We start from the raw sequence: 21,578 nt of genomic DNA on the forward strand, positions 1-21,578 counted from the left end.
GAGAACAGTAATAATATGACTTCAAGAGTAAAGAGACCAATGGCATTTCTGAAACAGCTCAGGGGCTCAGTCTGTTCCAACACCCTGTTCTTTCCTGAAAAAGCCTTGGCTGACTTTCCAGAACCAAAATCTTAAAAGTCATATGCTACAGGATCCTGGGGGAAAATGCATTTCATGTGCTGATATATCTAAGAAAAGAGCCACAGTCTTTACTTAGAACTAAAAGCAGAGACTTCACAGTCCACTTCCTAAACTACGAGGCATTTATTTTATTTATTTTAACAAGTCATTTCTTTGGCAAAGCACTTCACAGCATGGAATATGACTGGAGCCTAAAAATCTCAATCAGTGTAACTTCAACATCTGAAGCCAATTTTAGACGACAATTCCCCCTCACTTTCATGGCAAAGAAAAAGAAACATTCTCCAATTATTATTTTCAGAAATGATACAAGCCCACATTCCCCTGTTGCCTATGACACAAAGGTATACGATGGCATAAAACAAATTACTTCTGTGTAGCTTGGTAAGAGTCAAGCCTTTGACCCACGTGCCACCATGGAGTGCTACGGACCCAGGTACAATTCAGTCCAGCTGGTTGGTAAATTAACATGTTTGGACACATGGCTAAACCCGTATGCAGTGTGGAAATCCAATCAGTGGTGTCAATGCCTCTGTTGCTTCACATCTTGCTACCAGATTTGCTGCTACCAGACCAGCCTTTCAGAATGTCGTAAAGCAGGTTTTGATGTTCTGTAACCTGCTCTTGGGAAAACAATCAAAGTGTGTTTATGATTTGCAATATAATGCTTAATACAAGGCTATAAAGAGAGGGCTTTGGAAAACAGTAATTAAGCTAAGCAGAGAATCAGGGGAAACAGTGAGCCCATAAAGGCATATTCCATTCAGAGAGCCGTTCTCAGGAGGACTGTGAAAAATGCTAGGACGGGATTAATTGTCCCCAAGAAGGGCAGTCATCACTACATTTCTGATTTTAAGTTATCATTTACTCTGTGACCTACTACTGAATTAGCGGCAGCACTGTCGGCAGAAGAAATAAAAAAGAAAAGCATCAGTTGGAAGATGTCACCATCTAAGAAACGCCTACATGTGAGGACATGGGGAAGTACATCTTAGAGACTGAGGGAACAGCGAGCCTTTCCTTACATAGGAGGACAGATAAAAGGAGACGATCTTAAGACTGCTTAAGGCAAATGTTGTTCCCATACTGCATTGAAGAAGAACAAGAGAATTTAAGACACTGTAATTTAAAGTTGGTATTCTTTCGTAGACTTTCTACTGTAACCCATTTCCAGCTCCACAAATTACTAGGTTTCTGGAGTATAAGGAATTCGGAGAACCCCAAATTAGAAGTATTAGCAGCATATTCTAAGTTATACTGGAAGCTCAGTTTCTTTCCACTTCACGAGGGGGTGAAGCTCTGAAATGCACTCAGCAGAATATGGATTCCAAAGTATTAGGTGTGCTAGCGCTATCAGCGAAAAGAATAAAATAAATACGTATATAGGAAAAACTCAGGAAAAGAGGCTTTTTTTCTTCTTTGATACCTCTCCTAAAGTGGATACTTCCTTCCACTGATGTCCCTCATAGACCTATCTCTAGGAGATGGTGAAATCAGGCAGGCTTGGGGTATCCGTTCTATGAAACTAGGTGCCTTAGCACTTAGAGAGTCTGCAGAAGACCAGGGAAGACACCCGGTGGGGAAAGAGCACGCAATATGATACTTACGTCCAACTACAATCTAGGAGCAAGAGGAGCCCTCCAGGACAAGGATGGCAAAATTTGCTACATATGCCTCATTCTCCCATCATGTGTCATGGCAGACATTGGTAATTAATTATCACGCTAGTCTCACTGACTCCATTCGTAACCTCTGAATGTTTCTCAAAGTGCTCCAGGCTTCAACCCCCAAGTGTTCAGAGTTGGTAATCTAAAGATAAACCTTTCTGCCAACTCTGCTTGAGGTTATTCACAGTGCAGACAGTCAACCAGGGAAGGAAGCCACAGTTCTAAGGAATACTGAAACCAAGGATGTGCACTGATCTGGAGGGTCTCCTGTGCTGTGTGGCCCTCAGGGACCCACTGAGCTGGTGATAATCAGAATAGGCAGCTGGTTCTGGATTCTCAGATGTGAGATACAGTAATATCCCTTTCCATCAGAGATACAACTATCACTGAGAAACTCAATGTGTATTTCTACACCTACAGATTGCAGAGTTCTGGAAGTGAAGTAAGAGTTGTGCCTACGTGCTTCAACACACACACAGGCAAGGGGCTCAAAGGGCCTCACAGAGCTGCATTTAGAGCCTTGGTTCCAGAGCAGCACTGTTAACAAGTACTCTATGGCAAAGACTGAGAGCTCCAAGATAGTCCTGTACTCCTAACTCTGCAATTAACACATGATGGAATCTGTTCTGTACCAGAGCTGTCAAAAGGAATCTGCTTAAGAATTAAGATTTGGAAGTCAAAGATAGCTGTTCTATGGCAGCAGCTGAGAACCACTGCCCTCCCAGGGATTCCATTCAAACCCCAAAACTACAAATCTTTTCCAGCGACTGCAGCTCAAGTAGGAGTGTCCTCCCCACAGGGCAGCACCAAAGTAGGCATGAATGACAAGCACAGAGTGAAAGCTGGGGGGGCTGCTTCTCTAGCCCCCATTCCAGGGGGAAAAATAGATCTCCACAGGACACACAACACCCTCTCTCCCCATGACTCCACATTCATGGATTTGTCAAACCAAGATAGCCTACTTTTTCCAGCTCTGTATCACTTACTTGTTTTCATTGTTGTTTGAGATTCTAAGTGAACACAAATACAGGGTCATTCTCTCCCCCCGCCCGCCCCCACCTTCCAGCTTGGTGTTCCCTATTTACAGGGAAAGCAAGGCCTTCGATAAAGGGGTGTTACTCACTGCAGAAATGCAAGTATGAGGAAGCACGAAAGAGAGACGGTATCCACAAAGCAGGTACATACTCGCCGTTTTTACAATGCTATCAAGAACTAGAGTATTTATAGACTGAAGAATCAACAATCCCCAAATCCAGGAAATGACTTGTATGCAGACACTAGTTCAGAATTCAGGCATGGGGGACAGACACACAGCAATTACACATGTTAATTTCTTAACATCCAAAGGAATCGAGGAGTATGAGAAAGGAGAAGGCTTTCACGATTTTTACAGATGCTTGAGACGAAGGTACTCTGGTTGGAGGAAGACGCAAACCACTGTGGCATTTCCAGCCCCGGCCGGTTGGCTCCCCTGTGCAGATGCGCTGGCTCTGCACCTCTACTTCACTTGCCTGCCAGGAAGTGGCTAGTGCCTCAGAGGGACTTCCTGTGTTGGGTGACGGCAGACATCAGCCGAGAGCTTGCTAAAGATGCAAACACAACTTGCCTGGGTGTGGGACTGAGGGTGCAAAGAGGTCTGGAGGAGAGGAAGAGTGAACCACACACAGAGCAGTTTCCTTTGTAGTCAAATCAAACAAACATAATGCTGAGTGAACTGTCCGTTTTTATACACTTCCAGTGTTTTGTACTTTTGTATGGCTTTTTATGGGTATTTGAATGGAATGCTTTTCATTTTCCAAACTTTGGGTTTTTCTTTTTTTTTTTAAAGATTTTATTTATTTATTTGAGAGAGAGAGAGAATGAGAGAGAGCACATGAGAGTGGGGAGGGTCAGAGGGAGAAGCAGACTCCCCGCCGAGCAGGGAGCCCAATGTGGGACTCGATCCCGGGACTCCAGGATCATGACCTGAGCCGAAGGCAGTCGCTCAACCGACTGAGCCACCCAGGCGCCCTGGGTTTTTCTTCTTTAAATGAGCACTTTCTATTCCAGTAATTTTTACTTCAGTTTGATTTGCTAAGACATTGGAGAAAAATGGAAGAGCCTGAACGACAGCTTCTTGTATCTGAAACATTCAAACTTCAGTAAAGTGATTGACCAGGGCAACAAAATACCAGTTCCCTCCCCTCAGAGGTTGGCAACTAATCTGCTGCAGGTATAAATTGTTACAACAACTTTGGAGAGTAATTAAAGGTGAAAATGTTCTTAGCAAACAACCCAGTAATTACATGTCTTGGTGTTTATGCCAGAAAAATTCTCAAACACATGCACAAGGTTGTTCATTGCCATATTTTTTTAAAATAATGAAAAAATTGCAAATAAGCATTATCCAAAGGGGTATAAAATAATTAAACTGTGGCGTGTTCATATAATGGAACATTAGATTGCAGTTAAAATGAAGAAATACCATATACTGTTTATGAATATATACATGCAGAGTAAGGTTATAGATACATGGGCAAGGAAAAGAAAACACATAAAACCTCCAGAAGAGGTCACCTTTGGGCTTCCACTACTATATTTATAATGCTTTATTTTTTAAAAAACCCATAGTGATTATGATAAAATGTTAGCATCTGTTCAACATGGGTGTTTATTATATTTTGTACTTTTTTGTATATTTAAAATTCACAACAAAAATTTATAACACTTTATCCCACGAGTGGAAGGCAAAGTTATCAGAAATTTGTTAGTTTTCTTTTCTAGAAATTTTCGAGAATGCCAATTTCTCAGAACCCAGAATGTCTGCTCTGGTAATTAGGTTTAAGATTTCTAACAATAGTGGTATCTGTGCTAAAACATTGTTTCATTATCTCCTCAACATTGAAGTTTTGTTTCCTTAGCTTATTTTTGGAAATCACACAGCTAGAATGCACTACTGAGTTATAATGCTGCAACTCTGGACAAATGTTGCTGCTGAACAGGGCACTTGTAATCCCAGCTTACTTCAACCTAATAAATTACTTATTTGTAAAGTTGACTCATTTAGTAGAACCTCTTGCTGTTGTGTCCTACTGTGATGGGATTTTTCCCCACTGCAAAAAAACAGCAAGAGCAATGTTTTCATCTAAAAACTCTTATTTCAGAAACTGAAGGTATTTTTCAACCACTTGCCTTTTCTAGGCAGCAAAGAAGGAATTTTAATTTTATTGAAAAACTGGCTCAACCCACACACATACCCATTTCCCAGAATTCAGCTGGTATTCACAACTGCTTTGCCAGGCAAGCCTGATGATGGGAGCATTCCCAGGGACTACACAGGGTCAGCAGGGACAGAAGCACTGCAGTGGGCATGGGAATGAGAAGAAAGAAGTGGAGCAGAGACTGACTTTCTCAGGGTCTCAGTCTTCCCAAACATAAATTAAGGGTGCTCCTGATACCAGATTCAGGGCTCCCCAGGAGCTTAGGGACTACATGTTAATCACACTGCCCTAGAACTTCTGACATAAAGGGGACCTCCTTTTACCAATTTCTGGTGGTAACAGCAAAGATTTGCTTGGTTTCTTCCCTTATCTACACTGTATCCTCCTAACTTACTATTTCTGCCGCCAAAAGGTTCTGAGGTTCAACTAAGGCAGGGGCTTTTGAAATCTTCACTACTGTTCTAAGAAAACCAAGTATTATGATTTAAGAATATGGAGATGAATCCCAGACTAGCATGAGTGGAAACAAGCCGAAAGTGAGTCCACGCTACTATTTTGATCCTAGTCACCATCACTGAAGTTGACAGTGGCAACAACTGTCATGACCATGCCCCAAGCTCTCTGGTAACTCTGAAATTGTATTATCTCCCTTTCCACAACCACTCTGTGACGTTGGTCTCATTTTACAGAGAAGGAGAGAGAAATCAGAGGGGTTCGGAAATACGCCCTAGTAAATGGCACCCTCCCTCTCCCGGTCACCCTTCAAATGGCCTTTATGCAAAGTATTTTCTCATAGCTATTATTTGCCTTCTGTTTATCTTAGAAAAAACAGTGTTGCACACACATTACAATACAGTTTAGAATAACTATGAGGGGTAAACATAATTTAGGAGGCTTGCGGGCAGATCCCTTGCCTGAAAAGGCCTTTAGAGATAATCCGCCCCAAGACTGGCAACATCTCAAGGCTGAAAAACAGAGACCTGTACAGAACCAGAACATAAAACCCGAACGGAATACTACAGAAATTGCCCACAATATTTTAGATTTGCTCACTTCTCCGAGCACCAAGAAAGAGAGATATGTTCTGGTTCATTCTACAGGCAAGTTTGCTTACTGCTTCTTCATTAATGGAGCTGGGTGCCTACTGGGTATCAATACAAAACTCCTAGCTTAGGACCCTTCCGCATGCTTCAAGACGGGTCGTAGCAGGCACAGCTGGAATGACAGAACTGGTTAACCCTGGGAAGGAAAAAATGCCCCAAATTGATGTTAATAAACAAAAGGATTACAGGAATAGGAGGCACATAAATACTCATGAACCAATCACCATTTTTTGAAATACAGCATTGGTTTAAGGGCTGCCAGAAGCAGAGGATCCTTGAATTTTCGACTCCAAATCTAAAATTGGGTGTTCATTTTGATAGCACTGGCTTTTTCAATAAAAAGAAAATAAAGAAAGGAAATGGGTCACCAGCTTTGAGACTGCACTACTTAGGGGGTAAAGGGGGAATGAGAAACATGGCTTCAGTGGGTTTCTGGGCAGAAAACTCAGGAAATCTCACCAGGGCCAAGATCCTTATGATTTCACAGTTATTGCCTAAATAGATACATGGTACTGAAAAACTTTGGGTGGGTTACAGATTCACCTTTGTTTTAATGTCACCAGGGAAGAGGGAAAAAAGAGAGGAGATAGAGGGGAAAAAACAGGTCCCTGAGCTAGACAAAGGGGGGCGGGGAGGGGGGGGAGTTGCCTCAACAACACAAGCACTGGTTGATTTTAAAAATAATATTTATTTTTCCTCCTAATTTCCATAGAAGTATGTGGTGGCTTTGTAATGTTCGAGTTGGCTAGGCTGAACAATATCCCTTCTGGTAGGTTGCCGGGTACGGTGAGCCACTAGAGAGATTCTCACAGGAGATGGGGAAGGGAAGCAGCTGCCATTTTGTACTTCATACAGGTTGTCCTTTATCTGCAGGCTCACCTTGTTGGTGTGGAATAGCAGGCGGGTCTGCAACTGCTCCACCTTCCCCTGGCTCCTCCTTCAGCTTCTCCTAGGCCAGGTGTGTGTGTGCTGAGCTCCAGGATGAATGGCTCAGGCTTCTGCACGACACCCACACCAGAGTCAGAGGCCAAGGGAACTGACTTGGGCTTCAGTCTGTCCTGTGGACTCCAGCCTATCCTTGCTCTCTCCTAGTTTATATCCACCTTCCTTCCCAATTGCCTGTTCCAAGGACATGGAGCTCCAAGGACATGGAGCTCCAAGGACATGGAGCTCCAGCAACAGAAACAAAGGCAACAGCCTTATGGAGAGTGCTCAGTCAGCTTCATGATTATGTCAGGGTGAATCTCTTTGCTCTGTGGGTCTCTGCCAGTAGTCCTGCTTCTCTGAAACCTGACTGATACAAATACATTGTTTGTACGTTTTAAAAAGAGCAATTTTATTTTTACAACTGGGGAAAAAATACCCCAAAGTAAGGGGGAGAAGGTACTGTAGAAAATTTGGGAAATATCTATACAAAGAAAAAAATTAAAGTAAATCACCCACAATCCCACCAAGCAACTGTTTCTGTCTGCCTACCTCTGTCTATACTCCTTTGCAAACTTTGATCGTACTGATTATGGTTTTATGCCTTCTAAAAAAAAAACAAAAAAACAACCTTATCATTACAGGCTGAGCAGTTTCCCATGTCATTAAAATTTCTTTTGAAAACATGACTTTTCAATGGCTACAAAATACTCTGTTAGGGTTGTGTATTACAATATAACCATCCTCTTTTAAGTTGGTTACAATCATGGGCTTTCAGGACCAACATTACAAAAAACTGCCTCACCCTGGTTCTTTGCAATATTTCTCATCACTTCCGTGGGAGAATGTTTCAGGCTCTGAATACATATTATCAAATGGTTTTGATCATTATCTTCAGGTCAATCAGCATCTCATACGTAGGCCAATATTCAAAATACTTATCAACCAGCATAGCATGGGCATCAATGAATCGGAATCAACGATTTAATGTGGGAACAGGGTCTTAGAGTCCCCTTGGTGCCATGCCAGGAGTTAACACTTGAATTGTGGGGGAAAACTGGTGGACCCTTGGGGGAAGGATCAGACTGTCACAGAGATTTTTATCAGGAGGGTTTGAGGCAGCTGCCCTTTACAAAGGAAGTTGGCAATATTTTGACAGTTACCATAGTTTCACTGGGGTATGCTCAGTGAACATCAGCCTATGTTGGAGTTTCTTTTCTTTTCTTTTCTTTTCTCTCTCTCTCTTTTTTTCTTTCTTTTTTAAACTATGTTGGAGTTTCTACCTGACCTTCTCTTCTCTAGGCTGAACAAACCTCAGTTATTTCAGTCTTCCCCCACCATGTCTTCTTTTTCCAAAAGTTTAAGCCTCTTTACAGATCTCCTAACAAGCCCTACAAATTGTGTTTAGTGAAGATCAGATTAGGCCAACAGTCTAATGTTGACCTTTTCAGTATTGGAAAAGGGACAAAGAACAAAGTACAAACCAAGAGGGAAAGTATATAGTGCATGTGAACATAGCTCAACTGTTGACAAAGGAGCCAGCATCTAGATGATGGGATAAAAGCATGACAATATCAGCTCTCTCACTGGTGTAACTGCTAGACAGGACAAAGTGGTGAAGGAACTGTTGTCTGAGTCACACACATCTACCCCCAAAGATTGGTGGCTCCTTCCTTTGTGCCCCAGAGCCTGTTTGCTTACCCTATTATGGAGCTTATGACAAGACTTGGCAATTATTTGATCTTATCTGCTTCTCCTACCAGGATCATCCACTCCAGGAAATCTGATTTATTTGTTTAGTCATCCCCAGAATTTAGCCAAGAGTCTGCCCTAGAGAAGTACTCAATACACCTTAGGTGAATCACAAACCATCTTGCCCTTCACCAATTGCATGGCTTCATGGAGTGGGGCCCCAGATGTTCCAAGCTAGCTGTTTCTTAGTGGTTCAGTATGGAGTTATATACAAACCCTCATCTGTCAGAGTCAGGGAATATGTAGGTAAGGCAGAGAGTTTCAGAGCCTGCAGAGCCTGGAGATGCCCACTGTCCTCCAGCTTCTGTGCTCCCCTCATTTGTTCTTTTAGAGAAGTAGAGGGCAAAAGACAGCCCAGTCTTATTTCTGATCACTTCTACTTCTGCCACTTTCTTCAACCCCTTAGCACTTGGGTGTACAAATGCCAACTGAAATCCATTATCAGGTGAAAACTCATTGGCAGGAAACCAACCCGAGTACTTGTTAAGAACTCTAGAACTACAATTACTGAAAAGTAGTTTTTGCCTTTCGACCGATTCCATCTCCCAAATCTTGGGAGCTAATAAGGTGAACACTTGAAAATCCAAGCTCACTCTACTGTATGTTTAAACAATTATAGTAAAGAAAGGATACCTAGCTTCTCTTCCTTCTCAGGTCTTCCAGGTCCAATACCGAACCGCTGCTTCTCGTCCCAGCCTATCCACAGCAGCTTCTCATTAAGATACTAGAAACAACTAGAGGATGAACGTATCATCTTGCCTCCTCATTTTACAGCTGGTTTGTCTGACAGTTGTGCAGAAAACCTATGGTCCCTCTTGTCTTAATTCCACCACTTTAGCATATGTTCCTTTAAAGGCACAAGGACCTCAACTCTCAAGGAACTGAAAGAGCTGCATCCTGACAACCGTACACAATACAATTTTAATCTTTTTGTGTGTGTGGTGAAAGGAGAATTGCTTTTTGTGGGGAAGTGATCCAATAGGATATGCAAACCAAATGAAGGGAGTGAATGAAAAAGTACCAGCTGAATTTTCAGCCCCTTCTCCTAGATGTCTTCAAAATGTACCTAGCACCAGACTGGTACTTTGCACACATCTCAACAACTCCACCGCAGCCAGGTTAGACAAGATTCTTAAAGGATTGAATTCTTTTTTCAAAAGTTTAAGCCTCTTTACAGATCTCCTAACAGTCAAACACACCCTCGGTGGCAGAGTAAAAATTCACCTTCTCTGCAGAAGAACTGAAAAGATACAGAAATGCAATATGGAGAATCCAAAGCCATTTACTCAAACCTTGGCTTTAGAGATCGGAAACAAAAGGAGGGCAATTGGTGCACTCCTCAAATCCTGATCTTTGCCTCAAATTCCTGATGATGCTACAGCTAACAGGGAGCACCATTCACCAGAGTACTCTGTAAGCTCGGAAGCTCAAGGAGGGGGAGCAAGTATTTCCTGGATGCCTATAAGGACCGGGTAAGTGACACAACTAGAGCGAATCGCCCCTGCGAAGAGCCGCAATTAAAGGTTTCTGCCAGTGCGGATAGGATCGTTGTCGCTGTGACACAGTGTAGAAAGCAGTTTCTTCTCTCTCTCCCTGAAGCCCTCTCCTTACTTTTCCCAGGGTTTAAAAATCATGTTAACAATACGCAAACAAAGCATGGCCAGATGCCTTTCGTGGTCAGATGGTTCATTGTTTAAAAAGTTTCAGTTTAAAATCCAAAAGATTGTTAACAGATGCAGTTTCTGGCTAGGGACTGGGAAAAACCTCACTTAAACAAAAGAGTATGTTGTGATTGGAACTAAAAAGGGAATTACCTTTAAAGATAAGAACCACAAACATTTCCTATTTGAAAATACCTCCAGCCCCACCAACAGGACCTTTTTGTGGTCCTTTCATGAAAGTTAAAAAACATTTGACAGTGGACTGCGGCATAGGACAAACCATGGCTGACCAACCAGTCTAGTTGTTTTTACAGATTTGTTTGGACTTTCAACAAGGCCACAACATCCATCTCTTACTCTCCCCCGGATTACTCAATTAGGCAAGCCTCCAATTAATTTCTTTCCAATTCTTTTAGCCCCAGAAATACTTTCGCTGCTTTCATTTTGGCTCTGGAAATGGGTTTTCAACTAGAGATGTAGATAGAGGCAAGTGTGAGAAACGAGCACAGAGCTTGATAAGCAGACAGCCGCTGCTGGGACTCAAGTCACCATTGGGTGGAAAAGAGCCACTTGGCTGAGGAAGGCCTGGCCCCATCCTCAGTTCCCAGTCTCGTTTGCCTCCACAACTGCGGTGCACTTTTACACAGAAAGCCTGCTTTTCACCAACTCATGGGTCTGTTTCTGTTGGCTTTCATGGGCCCTTACTCTATGGCTTCACTATGTGTGAGAATGTCTGTAATGCCCTGGGTTCTAATCTTGAAAGATGGAAAAATCTAAGAAGCCATGAGTCTGTAGCTTTCCCTTGGCCTGAGAAATGGATATGGTTTGGCTTGCTGGTGACAAGCCTGATTTGAAAAGGCTACCTAAGATATGGTCCAAGGAAAACAGCCTGTTCTTCGTAATAAAGATGGTCACCGTGGGCTCCATTTTGAGAACGGGCAACCTGCTCCTTACGAAATCACATTATATGAAGACAGGTAAACATCATGCCCTTTTCACACTTAGGTTTTTGTTCTCGTATTCACTGTATTATTTCCCTATTTATTACAGCGCCCCAAAAGGTCAGTTTCAGACCAAACACAGAGTTTTAACATTTTGAGAAGCTCTAATCAAGAAAATCCTTAATTTAGCAACAACTAGCATCCATTTTAAAGTGAGGCAGATGTATAACCCCATGGGAATCCCTAAAGAGTTAAAATGGCTTTCCCACTCAGCCATGCCTTGGCGGTCACGTAAGGAATCCAGGCTGCAGGAGTGAGGCGAGCAGGAGAACTGCACTTCCAAGGATCTGTGCAGTCTGGCCAGGTAGTAGGAGGAAGGGCCCATCCGTCAAGGAATGGGATTCTGAGGCCAGTGGCCACATCCATATCTATCCTCCGACAAAATGGCAACCTCACCATGTGCACATGAGACAGGGTTTGCAAGGGGATTTGATAGGCCTGGAAATTGAAAAATGAGCAGCAGCTGCACATCCAAGGTCATTACTATCCTCCAGGGTTCACCTTTTCTAATCTAAGGGGCAGTAGTTTCCATGATTAACTTTCAATTGCTGTCAAGGGTGTAATAAAATCTGGGAAAGAAGAAAACTTTCCCCTCAGTAAGCTGCTCCCATTTCCTTGCCCTTTCCTTTCCTCCAGTGTATATTCTCAATCCTCACTTCATATTGTTTCCTAATTTTGAGAAAAAACTGCACTTGGATGAGCCAAAATAGACAATGTCCTATGTGCATACAGGCACTTGAAGATTTTTCCTTCTCAGTACCAGGGGCTAGGTCTTTAAGATGGTCCCTTGTTTTCCAAGACCATACAATTCCATCACTTTCAGAACTGAACCCTTTTTATTTTTAAAATTCTTTCCCAGTGTATTACATCTGTTTCCTGAGCCATGACAATGAGTTCAACAAGAGAGAGCCATGTACAAAGAGAAAAGAGGACAAAGTCATTCACAAACACATTTTCCTGGTTACTACTAGATTAGGAATCCTTAAGACTACAACTTAGTCTGATCTGGTAGCAGCTCAGAAACCATACGGAGAGGTTACAGCTGGACAGGTCTCTCAGCAAAGGCCCCCGGAACCAACCCCACATGTAGTTTTATCAGTTGTAACTGCTCAGGTGGAAAACTAATTGTGCTTTCAATTTTTTTTTTTTTTTTTTGACAGTTCAGTATAAGACTAATGACAACTTAGTGGTTTGCTCATCATACACTTATTTCAATGTATCTGATGCTGGAGTTACAAAGAGGAGTTAAGCCATGGTGGCTCGCCCAGAGAGGCACAAGTCTGGCTGCAAAGGGGTACATGCAGGCTTGATATGGCAGAGATGTTCCTGGAAGGCTGGCACGGCAACCAAACAAGGCAGCAAAGAGGCAGTGGGGCTGAGAGACAGTCACATGGGCAAATGCACTAGTCGCATAAGAAGAGCGTTCTCTGACTGATACTGTGTCTTAAAAGGAAATCAGATTGCTACAGTTTGTTCCTATTTCCTTGGGGCAGGAGTGAGTAACTAGAGTGTCCACTGCCTTGGGGACAGGTAACGTTTCCCTTCGGTGCTAAACTGCCCTTCCTATTTACCCCATCTTGATTCAAGTTCCTACTGGAACAGAAGAAAAAGTGGAAAAAGATGGCCATGAACTTGACTGGTTCCAAAAATGGGGTGGGCACAGTCTGCAAATTTGCCACAGGGTTTAAAAGATGGCAGAGTGAACTTTATTGCAGGAGATACAGTCCATGGGGTGATGCCTACACCATGAGTGCTGATATCCATTCTTCCCTTCTGCAAAGGTAACAGCACCAAAAATAAAGACTGCTTTCCTTGCAGGTGGGGCCATGTAGCTAACAGTGGGGTATGAGGGGAATTCAGGTGGATGATTCCCGGGACATGTCCCTAAGAGGGGAGGTGGGGAAGTGTGTTGCCTTCTTCCCCCTTCCTCCATCCTTAGTTTAGAACATGAAATGGCCAGAGAGATACCTTGGACCATGAGGACAAGGCCACACCCTAGAGTCACTGAAATGGAAAGTTGCTAGGAGATGGGAAAGGAAGATTGAGACCCCAGAATACTACTCCTAATCTACTGAGATACCAACTTTTATGGAAAGAACAGGTGGAAAACTCTGATTTTTGTGTACACCACTATCAGATTGGGTCTCAGTTGCACAGGATTACAAATAATGGTTACAGGTGTGGGGGATGTGGGGAGGTGTCCAACGAAGTGTTCATAAAAACAATATCCAAGCTGTTGGCACTGCGCCGCATGTAGCAACAAGGCCATGATCTGGTTTGTACATTACAAAGAGCTGTCTGAATTTCAGTGGTGAAAAGGGAGAGCAAAGGGCATGAAAAGTGATCATTTTCCAGTTAACCATAAACACAACGAATCTCTTACCTTTTTCTTGCTACAGTATATTTGCCATTTTTTCTCAGCTGGAAGTGCAAACATGGCTTCCCTGTGTTTGTCTGTCAGGTCAAGTTCATCCTGAGGGGAAAAAAATAATAATTAGTATTTCATAGATTAAACGTTATTCCTATAGGAGAGGTTATCAGTATCATTAGGGAAAAGAAAAAAAAAAAACAACCCACCAACATATAGTTCAATGAACTTGGAAAAGACCAAGAAGGCAAGGAATGTGTTGCCACTGTTAAGAAAGCATGTCTCTGGCATGGGGCTGAGTACCGAGCACAGCAAGGACGACAAGATTCACCCTACACCTCCCGAAGGGTGTGGGAAAGCGGGCTGGGCACAGACAGAACACCTGAGCCAGTGTGCTCTGCTGTAGAGGGCCGGGTGAGCATTAAAGGCCATCAAAGCTCCGGGAGTTTGGAAGGATTACTCGTATTACAGATGGCGGTTCACTGGGGATGGCTCAACAAACACTGGGTATCAGGCTGGACCTGAAGAACTTGGACATGATGAGAGGAGGAGAGTAACGGAACCAAAGGCGGGGGTGTGAGAACAGATGAGCTGTGTTTGGGGGACAGCGACTAGCTTAGCGGAAGCACTGAATGATGCAAAGAATCGTCACATGAAAGGTTTGGGAGGTAGGGAGTGACCAGTTGTGAAAAGTCATAAATGTCAGAATAAGGAGTTTCTTCTCTTGACCAAGGAGAGCCAATGAAGGTTGTGAACAAGCACATGGCATCTTCATTGCCATAAATCCCACTAATATTTATTCAGAACTTTACGCACCAAGCGTTGTGCAGGCATGGTCTCAGTTCCCACAACAACCCTGAGTCCACTCATTATTTATGTCCTCATTGTAGTAACAATGCCTACTGTAATACAGCTAGGGGAAATTTAGGTGGAAGATTGGGTATGTAACTTGCTCCAGACCACACACCTAGTAATGATGGGGCTGGTTTTCAGCCCGCAGCTGTCAAACTCCAGAACCCAGACTCAGCCTCTCAGATCAGTGTCTGGAAACATTAATTTTACAGTGGAATGCAGCTTAGATTGGACACTAAGGGAAGGCAATTTACAAACATCCATAACTAATGAATAACAACAATAGGATGATGAATATAAAGTGTTTGGAGAAAAGCTCTTGGCATTTAATAACTCAATCATCCCTGGTCTGTGTTACTGGCATTGAGCGTCTAGTACATTTTTATTACTAGAGGGAAAGTTACCTAGTTGAGGGTGCAGACTGGTGGGTGTGAGGCACATAAAAAGATGCCGTAAATTAAGGCACAATGAGGTTTCGATCCCTGAGGAGCATAAACATGTTCCCCCTCTGAATGCCCTTGGTATATACTTGTAATTCTGCCACTAGTAGACATGGGCTTCACACCTCATACTCCTACCTCCATTTATCATCAAGTCCTGTCATTTCTTTCATGAAAGGTGTCATGATTTTTCCTTTTTTGATTCCCAATGAAACCACCCAAATTTATGTTCTTGTATCCACTCCATCGGCTCCGGGCAATAGCCTCCCCACTGCTTCTCCTTGCCTTTCCAACCCTCCCTACGGCACACCCAGAATTCATTAAAGCAGTGGTACTTAAACCTGAGAGAACCTCGGAATCATCTGGAGGACTCCTTAAATCATTGATTGCCCAGTGTTTAAGGACTGAACCGCTGGGAGCGAGTGTGAAAATCTGAGTATCTAAAAAGTTTCCAAGTGTTGCTGATGCTGCTGGTCCGGGGACACTTTAAGACCAGCGCCTTAAAAATCAAGCTCCTATGCTGTTTTGAGCTCCCAGTTCAAAAAACTTCACTAGTTCCACACCCTGACAAAATTAATTACATATTCCTCAGCTTGCCTTTGAGGTCTTCCATTTAAAACCCCAACTGACTTTGCCAGGCTTGCTTCTAGTTATCCCTTCTGCCTTATTCTGTTACCACCTACACCTCCAGGGCCCAGCCACTCAGGGCCTGATACGGTGTGAACTTCCTGGGGAAGTTCTTCATCTCCTTAAGCCTCTACTTCCTCATCTTCAGGATGGGCATATCATTCCGCTTGCAGGGCTATTGTGAAGATTAGCAACATGGACTAAGTATGGGGTAATGCTTGGCATAGGGCGGGTAGCTGGGTGGCTGCAGTATTGTTATTTCTCTCGTCATTTAGACATAAATCAGGTGCTATTTTCTTTTAAGAGCAAAGTAAACAGTTAAGTCACTAAAACACACACCCATGCACTATGACACCCTAACCACGAGAAACTAGTTAAGAATTTTAACAATGAACAATCAGGGAAGGAATGAAAGATATTTACAGAAAATCCCATTATGAGGGAACATGTTAAAAATGTTAAGATTTTGGCATGCAACTATTAAATATGTGAAGTGATTATTTTTCTTACTTTCTTCCTTTTTTAATTTCCTATAAGTCATACCTGCTCTCACCTATTGATGAATGAGGGAAGTAATGTGACATAAATCACTTCCCAACAATTACGGGGGTTTTTTTGGTGGTGGTGGTGGAGGGGGGTGGGGGGGTCAGGTCAGTTATTCAAACAGCTCGATAATATGCTGCTTAGTTTGGGGAAAAGGTTTGTTATTTGTAAGAGAAAACAGCACTACTCACGTTGCATCTTTTACTACACTACAACACTGTGTTTGTGCTATCTGAGCAGAGGTATAAAGAAACAGGTGAATCCTAAAACCTAGAAATTCACAGCGAAGAGGATTAATAAGTATTAATATTACTATATTTTGCTGTTACAAGTAGAATAATTCCTCCACAGTTGAACTAGGACTTAGAAGCAGATGGTTTTATGCAAGAAGAGAATTTCCATAAAATAAAAAAATTAAAAATTGCTATAGGGTCTTTGGATCTAATTTTGCACTTCATCTCAGGCAAAAGGCCGAGAAGCGATTGGATCTAATTTTGAATTACACTAAGAAAATGGAGGTGGGGTACCTGGGTGGCTCAGTCTGTTAAACATCGGATTTTTGATTTTGGCTCAGGTCATGATCTCAGGGCCGTGAAATGAGCCCCATGATGGCCTCCACACTGAAGATGGAGCCTGCTTAAGATTCTTTCCCTCTGCCCTTCCAACCCTCCCACCCCCGCATGCTTTCTCTCTCTTTCTCTCTCTCTCTCCCCCACCTCAAATAAATGAATCTTTTTAAAAATAATAAAATTTAAGAAATTTACAGAAAAAGAAAATGGGGAAGAAATAATGGATACTGGTAACGGTAATAGCTAACAACTATTGAGTACTTTCTTTGTGCTCAGCAGTACTGTTTTGTATGAATTAATTTATTTTCACAACAATCCTATAAAATGGGTACTGTTACCCCATCCTCCGGGAAACCGAATCATAGAAAGATTAAGTAGCTTGCTCAAGGTAACAAAGCTAGTAAATGGTGGAGGAGGTACTGGAGTCTAGACTGTTTACACAGCCCACGTTCTCAACCACCAGGTTGTCCATTCTGTTGGTCATTCAGCAGGTAGGTAAAATCACGGCACTGATGCAAGTATGAAAATGTATCCATCTGCTGCACTCACAGCCTACTGAGTGTCCCTTAGCAGAAAGAGGAGGATGCCGTTGTCAGCCAGTCCTGAGTTCCAGGTCTGGCTCTCATGGGTTATGCAACCTTGTGCAAGTGACTTAACCTCTGGACTTCAATTTCTTCACCTGAAAAATGAGAATGATAATATATATCTGACAGAGATCTCTTGAGGATTCACGAATTCACGCAACCAATTTTTTTTTTTGAGTATTTATTAAATGCCAGGCATTGTGCTAGGTGCAAGGGACAAAAAAGTATCACAGAGCTCATATTCTTGAGTGAGAAGAAGGGAAATCCAGCAATCACATGAACAAAGATATGATCACACAGGAAGCTGAGCTCTGACAGTCCACCTGTTGTGGGGAAAGGCAGGGCAATGAAGGCTGCCCCAAGGAAGCAAAGCGAAAGCTGAGAGATGAATAGGAACTAAACAGGTAAAAAGCACGACAGGCAGTGAGTGAACAGTAGCTTTGAAGGATACTATGAACTTTGGTGTTTCTCTTAAGAGCAACCAGAGGTCACTGGCCGATTCTGAGTAAGAATGACATAGATTGAATTAGATAATGGCTGGGAGTGCCTCGGCACAAGGCCCAGAGTGTAATAAGACCCCCCCCCTCCATTCCAAAAGTATCTCTGCTCTGACTCATTCCATTTTAATAATATGGCTGAATCAAGCATGCAAGACTCTTAAGAGACTATCACAGCCTTAGAGATCAATCAACACTTACTCGCTGTCCTACCCATTCCAGGACCCTGGCCAGACAAAAGAATACAAAGATGAATAACAGACCTTGATTTCATGGAATTTAAGAATCTAGTTAGGAAGACAAGATGATAGAAAGCTTCAGTGGTTCCCTTTCTTTTCAGGATAAAGTCCAAAATTCCTCAGCAGGTAGGTGGAGGCCCTTTGCGATATGCTGACTTGTCCCTTCTCCTCTTCTGCCGTGACCACCGCCATGGCCACCAGCCACCCTTTAGCACTTCTGGTCACAAGTTGCCCACTTCTGAAATTTTTGCACATGCTGTCCCCCACCTCTTTTTTCCCCAGATTACAGAGATTTTTTATTTTGATACTTAATTCAAATATTGGAAAAGGCAATCATGAAAAACAAGGCAGGATCACTAGATCTCAGTATCTCTTTACATGAAGTTTTTTAGAAAAAGTACATCTGTGGGGCAGAAAGCAGACTCGTGGTTGTCTGGGGCTAGAGGCAGGCAGGGCTGACTGCAAATGGGCAGGGTGATGGAGATGTTCTGGAGCAGGACTGTGGCAATCCTGCACAGCTGCATACATTTACTAAATTCACTGAACTGTACACTTACCATAGGTGGATTCTATACCACGTAAATTACATCTCAATAGGCTGCTAAAGAAAAAGAATCAAGTTTGGTTGTGGGACCCCCAAGGAAAAGAAAAAATTCAGAGTAGAGAAAACAACCTTGAGGAAACCACAAGGAAAGAAATTCCTTTTTTTTAAATTTTATTATGTTATGTTAGTCACCATACATCACTGGTTTTTGATGTGGTGATCCACGAGGAAAGAAATTTCTGATTGAACATTAGATAAACCCAGCAGTTGGCTTAGAAGAGAGCCTGACTGGAAAAAAAAAAAATGTAAAGAAAAGGAAAAATGTGGTCCCCTTTAGGATAAGTAGTTTGCTCTGGGAACTGTTACAATTTCAGACACAACTTTTGTTTGAAACCAACCAAAGATCACTTATATGAAATATCCTTTCCTTGAAAATTATATAGACTCTATTAATACGCATTCCATTTAGACCAAGAGATAGTATTTCCCCTAAGGTCCCTTAATATTAAAGTGATAAGTTAAATTTAATGATACATTAAAACCTTTTCAGTGTTTTGGTTTTCATGTTTCCCTACTGGGGGCGCTATAGAAAACTGTTGGCTCCTCCGTGCCTTTGTGAATTAATAAGCAAGTTTTCCGCGAAGATTAACAAATGTAATTAGCCCAATCCCAGGAGGCATCCTGGAGGCTTCTAGATCACCTTACTTTTTGTTTTGTTTTGTTTTGTTATTTTACAGTCATGCTAAGTCGGATGTTATTTTGGGGATTGTCAATTAATGCCAAGACAAGCAGAACAAATTTAGTTCCTACTCCTACACCCTAGACTTGGATGGCCCAGCTCCTTTCACTGGCCACAGAATTTTCTTTCATATTATTTTTTTGTTGGACAGAGTTTTAAGTTAATTGAAGGAAAATAATTTAGCCAGTGATAAAAAGGAGAAACAATCGCACCAAGCGTCATTCCCCTTCCCCTCAGAGCTCAAGCTTTTTGAAAACTAAAACCAGCAAACAAAAGCCTATATAGGCTTTTCTTAGAGAAAATATTAATTACTTTTAATATGTTCATAAAATCCATATTTGAGATACAGTATCTTGAAAAACGGTATAAATTATATATTTTCTATGAAGAAAAAAGGACCTTTGAGCGAAGCCCAGCTGTGGGAACTAAAGTTCTAGGCTTCATCACAAACAAAGCATATTATTAAGACCCACTTCTGAAAGGTTCTGTACAAAGAAATCTCACTGGTCCTACACTGCACAGTAAGCAGGCAGCGCTATAAAGAAATGTATATAAATCATAAAACAATTGGCACAGTACAAATAAATCTAAGGAAATGGATTGATTTGCTAGATAAAGCAAGGGAAGGAATTTTGAAAAAATATACAATAAGGGTCTTAAATGAGTTGAAAGAGCTCTTTTTAGAGATTTAGCTAAACTGAAATAGGGAGTTATTTATAAAACTTCCAACACAGTACTGAAAGCATTTATTCTTTGAAAATCCACCAAATCAATAGATTTCAGTGAGCCAACAAGTAAGTTTCCAGATTAACAAGAGAAATCTTTAACAAAGGAATTCTGGATTTCTATTTCTAATGAGTTAAGCTAACTCTTTACATACATACTAATACAGATTCACGCAGAGGTAATAGGACATGCAATTAATGCCGGTGGGGGGGAATTAAAAAAAAATGAGGAGATAAGAAGCTAAGATAGGTCCCAGGGGTCACCCTGCCAACCAACTTACTGTTTTGTGTGTTTTTGTTTTTGCTTTTTAGTGGTCTTGACCAGGTAACGAGCCATCTGACTCAATGTACAGACCTCGGGGAATTTCTAACCATTATTATTACTCAGACAAAGCTAACTTTTCTCCTTCAAATTACATACTTCAGGTATTTGCCCACAGCATGGAGACCCAATTCACCCACCCTAGCCCCACCCACCAAAGATTTCCCCACAGGAAATCCTCAGCAATCCTCAGGTTCACTTAACATACACCCTACATTAGCTGTTTCTGGATTTAACCCTGTCATTAACCCTCTCCTTTCATCCCATAACTCAACACTACCAGAAATAAGTCAGACGCTCGGGGGCACAAGTGACTAGGCCTTAAGTCATATAACGTAGTGATAAGTACAATGTCATGGGAGAAAAGGCCAAATTACAGTTTTACAAACGTAGAGAGAAAATGTACTATTAGGCTGAGACATTTCATCAAATTTATGAACATCCATCCCTACCACAGCAAGTGACCATCACATCCATAAGTCACGGACTGCCAATGCAGCTCTTAAAATTTAACCACAGTGACCTTGAGAAACAGTCCTTTACTTTCATAGCAGTGGTTTGAAATCTGAAAGTGAGATTCCATATTTGTCAGTTTAAATAGAAGTACATTCAGTGACTTATTACCTGCTCCTAACCAGTCAGGAAAAACATAAATGGAAAACAACAGAGTGCTTTAAATCCCAAAATGGATGTGTACACACAAGAGAACAAACGTTGAAGGTTTTCAGCCGGTAAGATTTCTGCCAACATTCTTAGTCACTACACGAAATACCACAGTATGACTCACCACCACCTATACCCAGTCATGTTCTCTGTGTCTGACAGACATGTTTTCCATTCAATATATAAAAATAAGAAGTGAGATCCCACAAGCAAAGGCTGACTAATAGAAATAATTTTTAGTTTCTTTTTTTTTTTTTTTAAAGATTTTATTTATTTATTTGACAGAGAAAGACACAGCGAGAGAGGGAACACAAACGGGGAGTGGGAGAGGGAGAAGCAGACTCCCTGCCGAGCAGGGAGCCCGATGCGGGACTCGATCCCGGGACTCCAGGATCATGACCTGAGCCGAAGGCAGTC

At 42.1% G+C, this 21,578-nt stretch overlaps 1 protein-coding gene across 3 annotated transcripts in view; it reads right to left on the minus strand.

Annotated features, from left to right (window-relative positions):
* Nucleotides 1–21,578, minus strand: part of DAAM1 (dishevelled associated activator of morphogenesis 1) — a 133,918-nt gene that overhangs the window by 60,739 nt on the left and 51,601 nt on the right. For all 3 annotated transcript variants that reach the window (XM_081830437.1, XM_081830436.1, XM_081830435.1), the window contains one exon: nt 13,833–13,922. In XM_081830437.1, the coding sequence (XP_081686563.1) occupies nt 13,833–13,922 (90 nt within the window). The remainder of the gene's footprint in view (nt 1–13,832; nt 13,923–21,578) is intronic.

The sequence above is a fragment of the Leptonychotes weddellii genome, chromosome 9, assembly GCF_054177405.1.
Source record: "Leptonychotes weddellii isolate Sample4059 chromosome 9, ASM5417740v2, whole genome shotgun sequence".
In the NCBI taxonomy this organism is placed as follows: domain Eukaryota; kingdom Metazoa; phylum Chordata; class Mammalia; order Carnivora; family Phocidae; genus Leptonychotes; species Leptonychotes weddellii.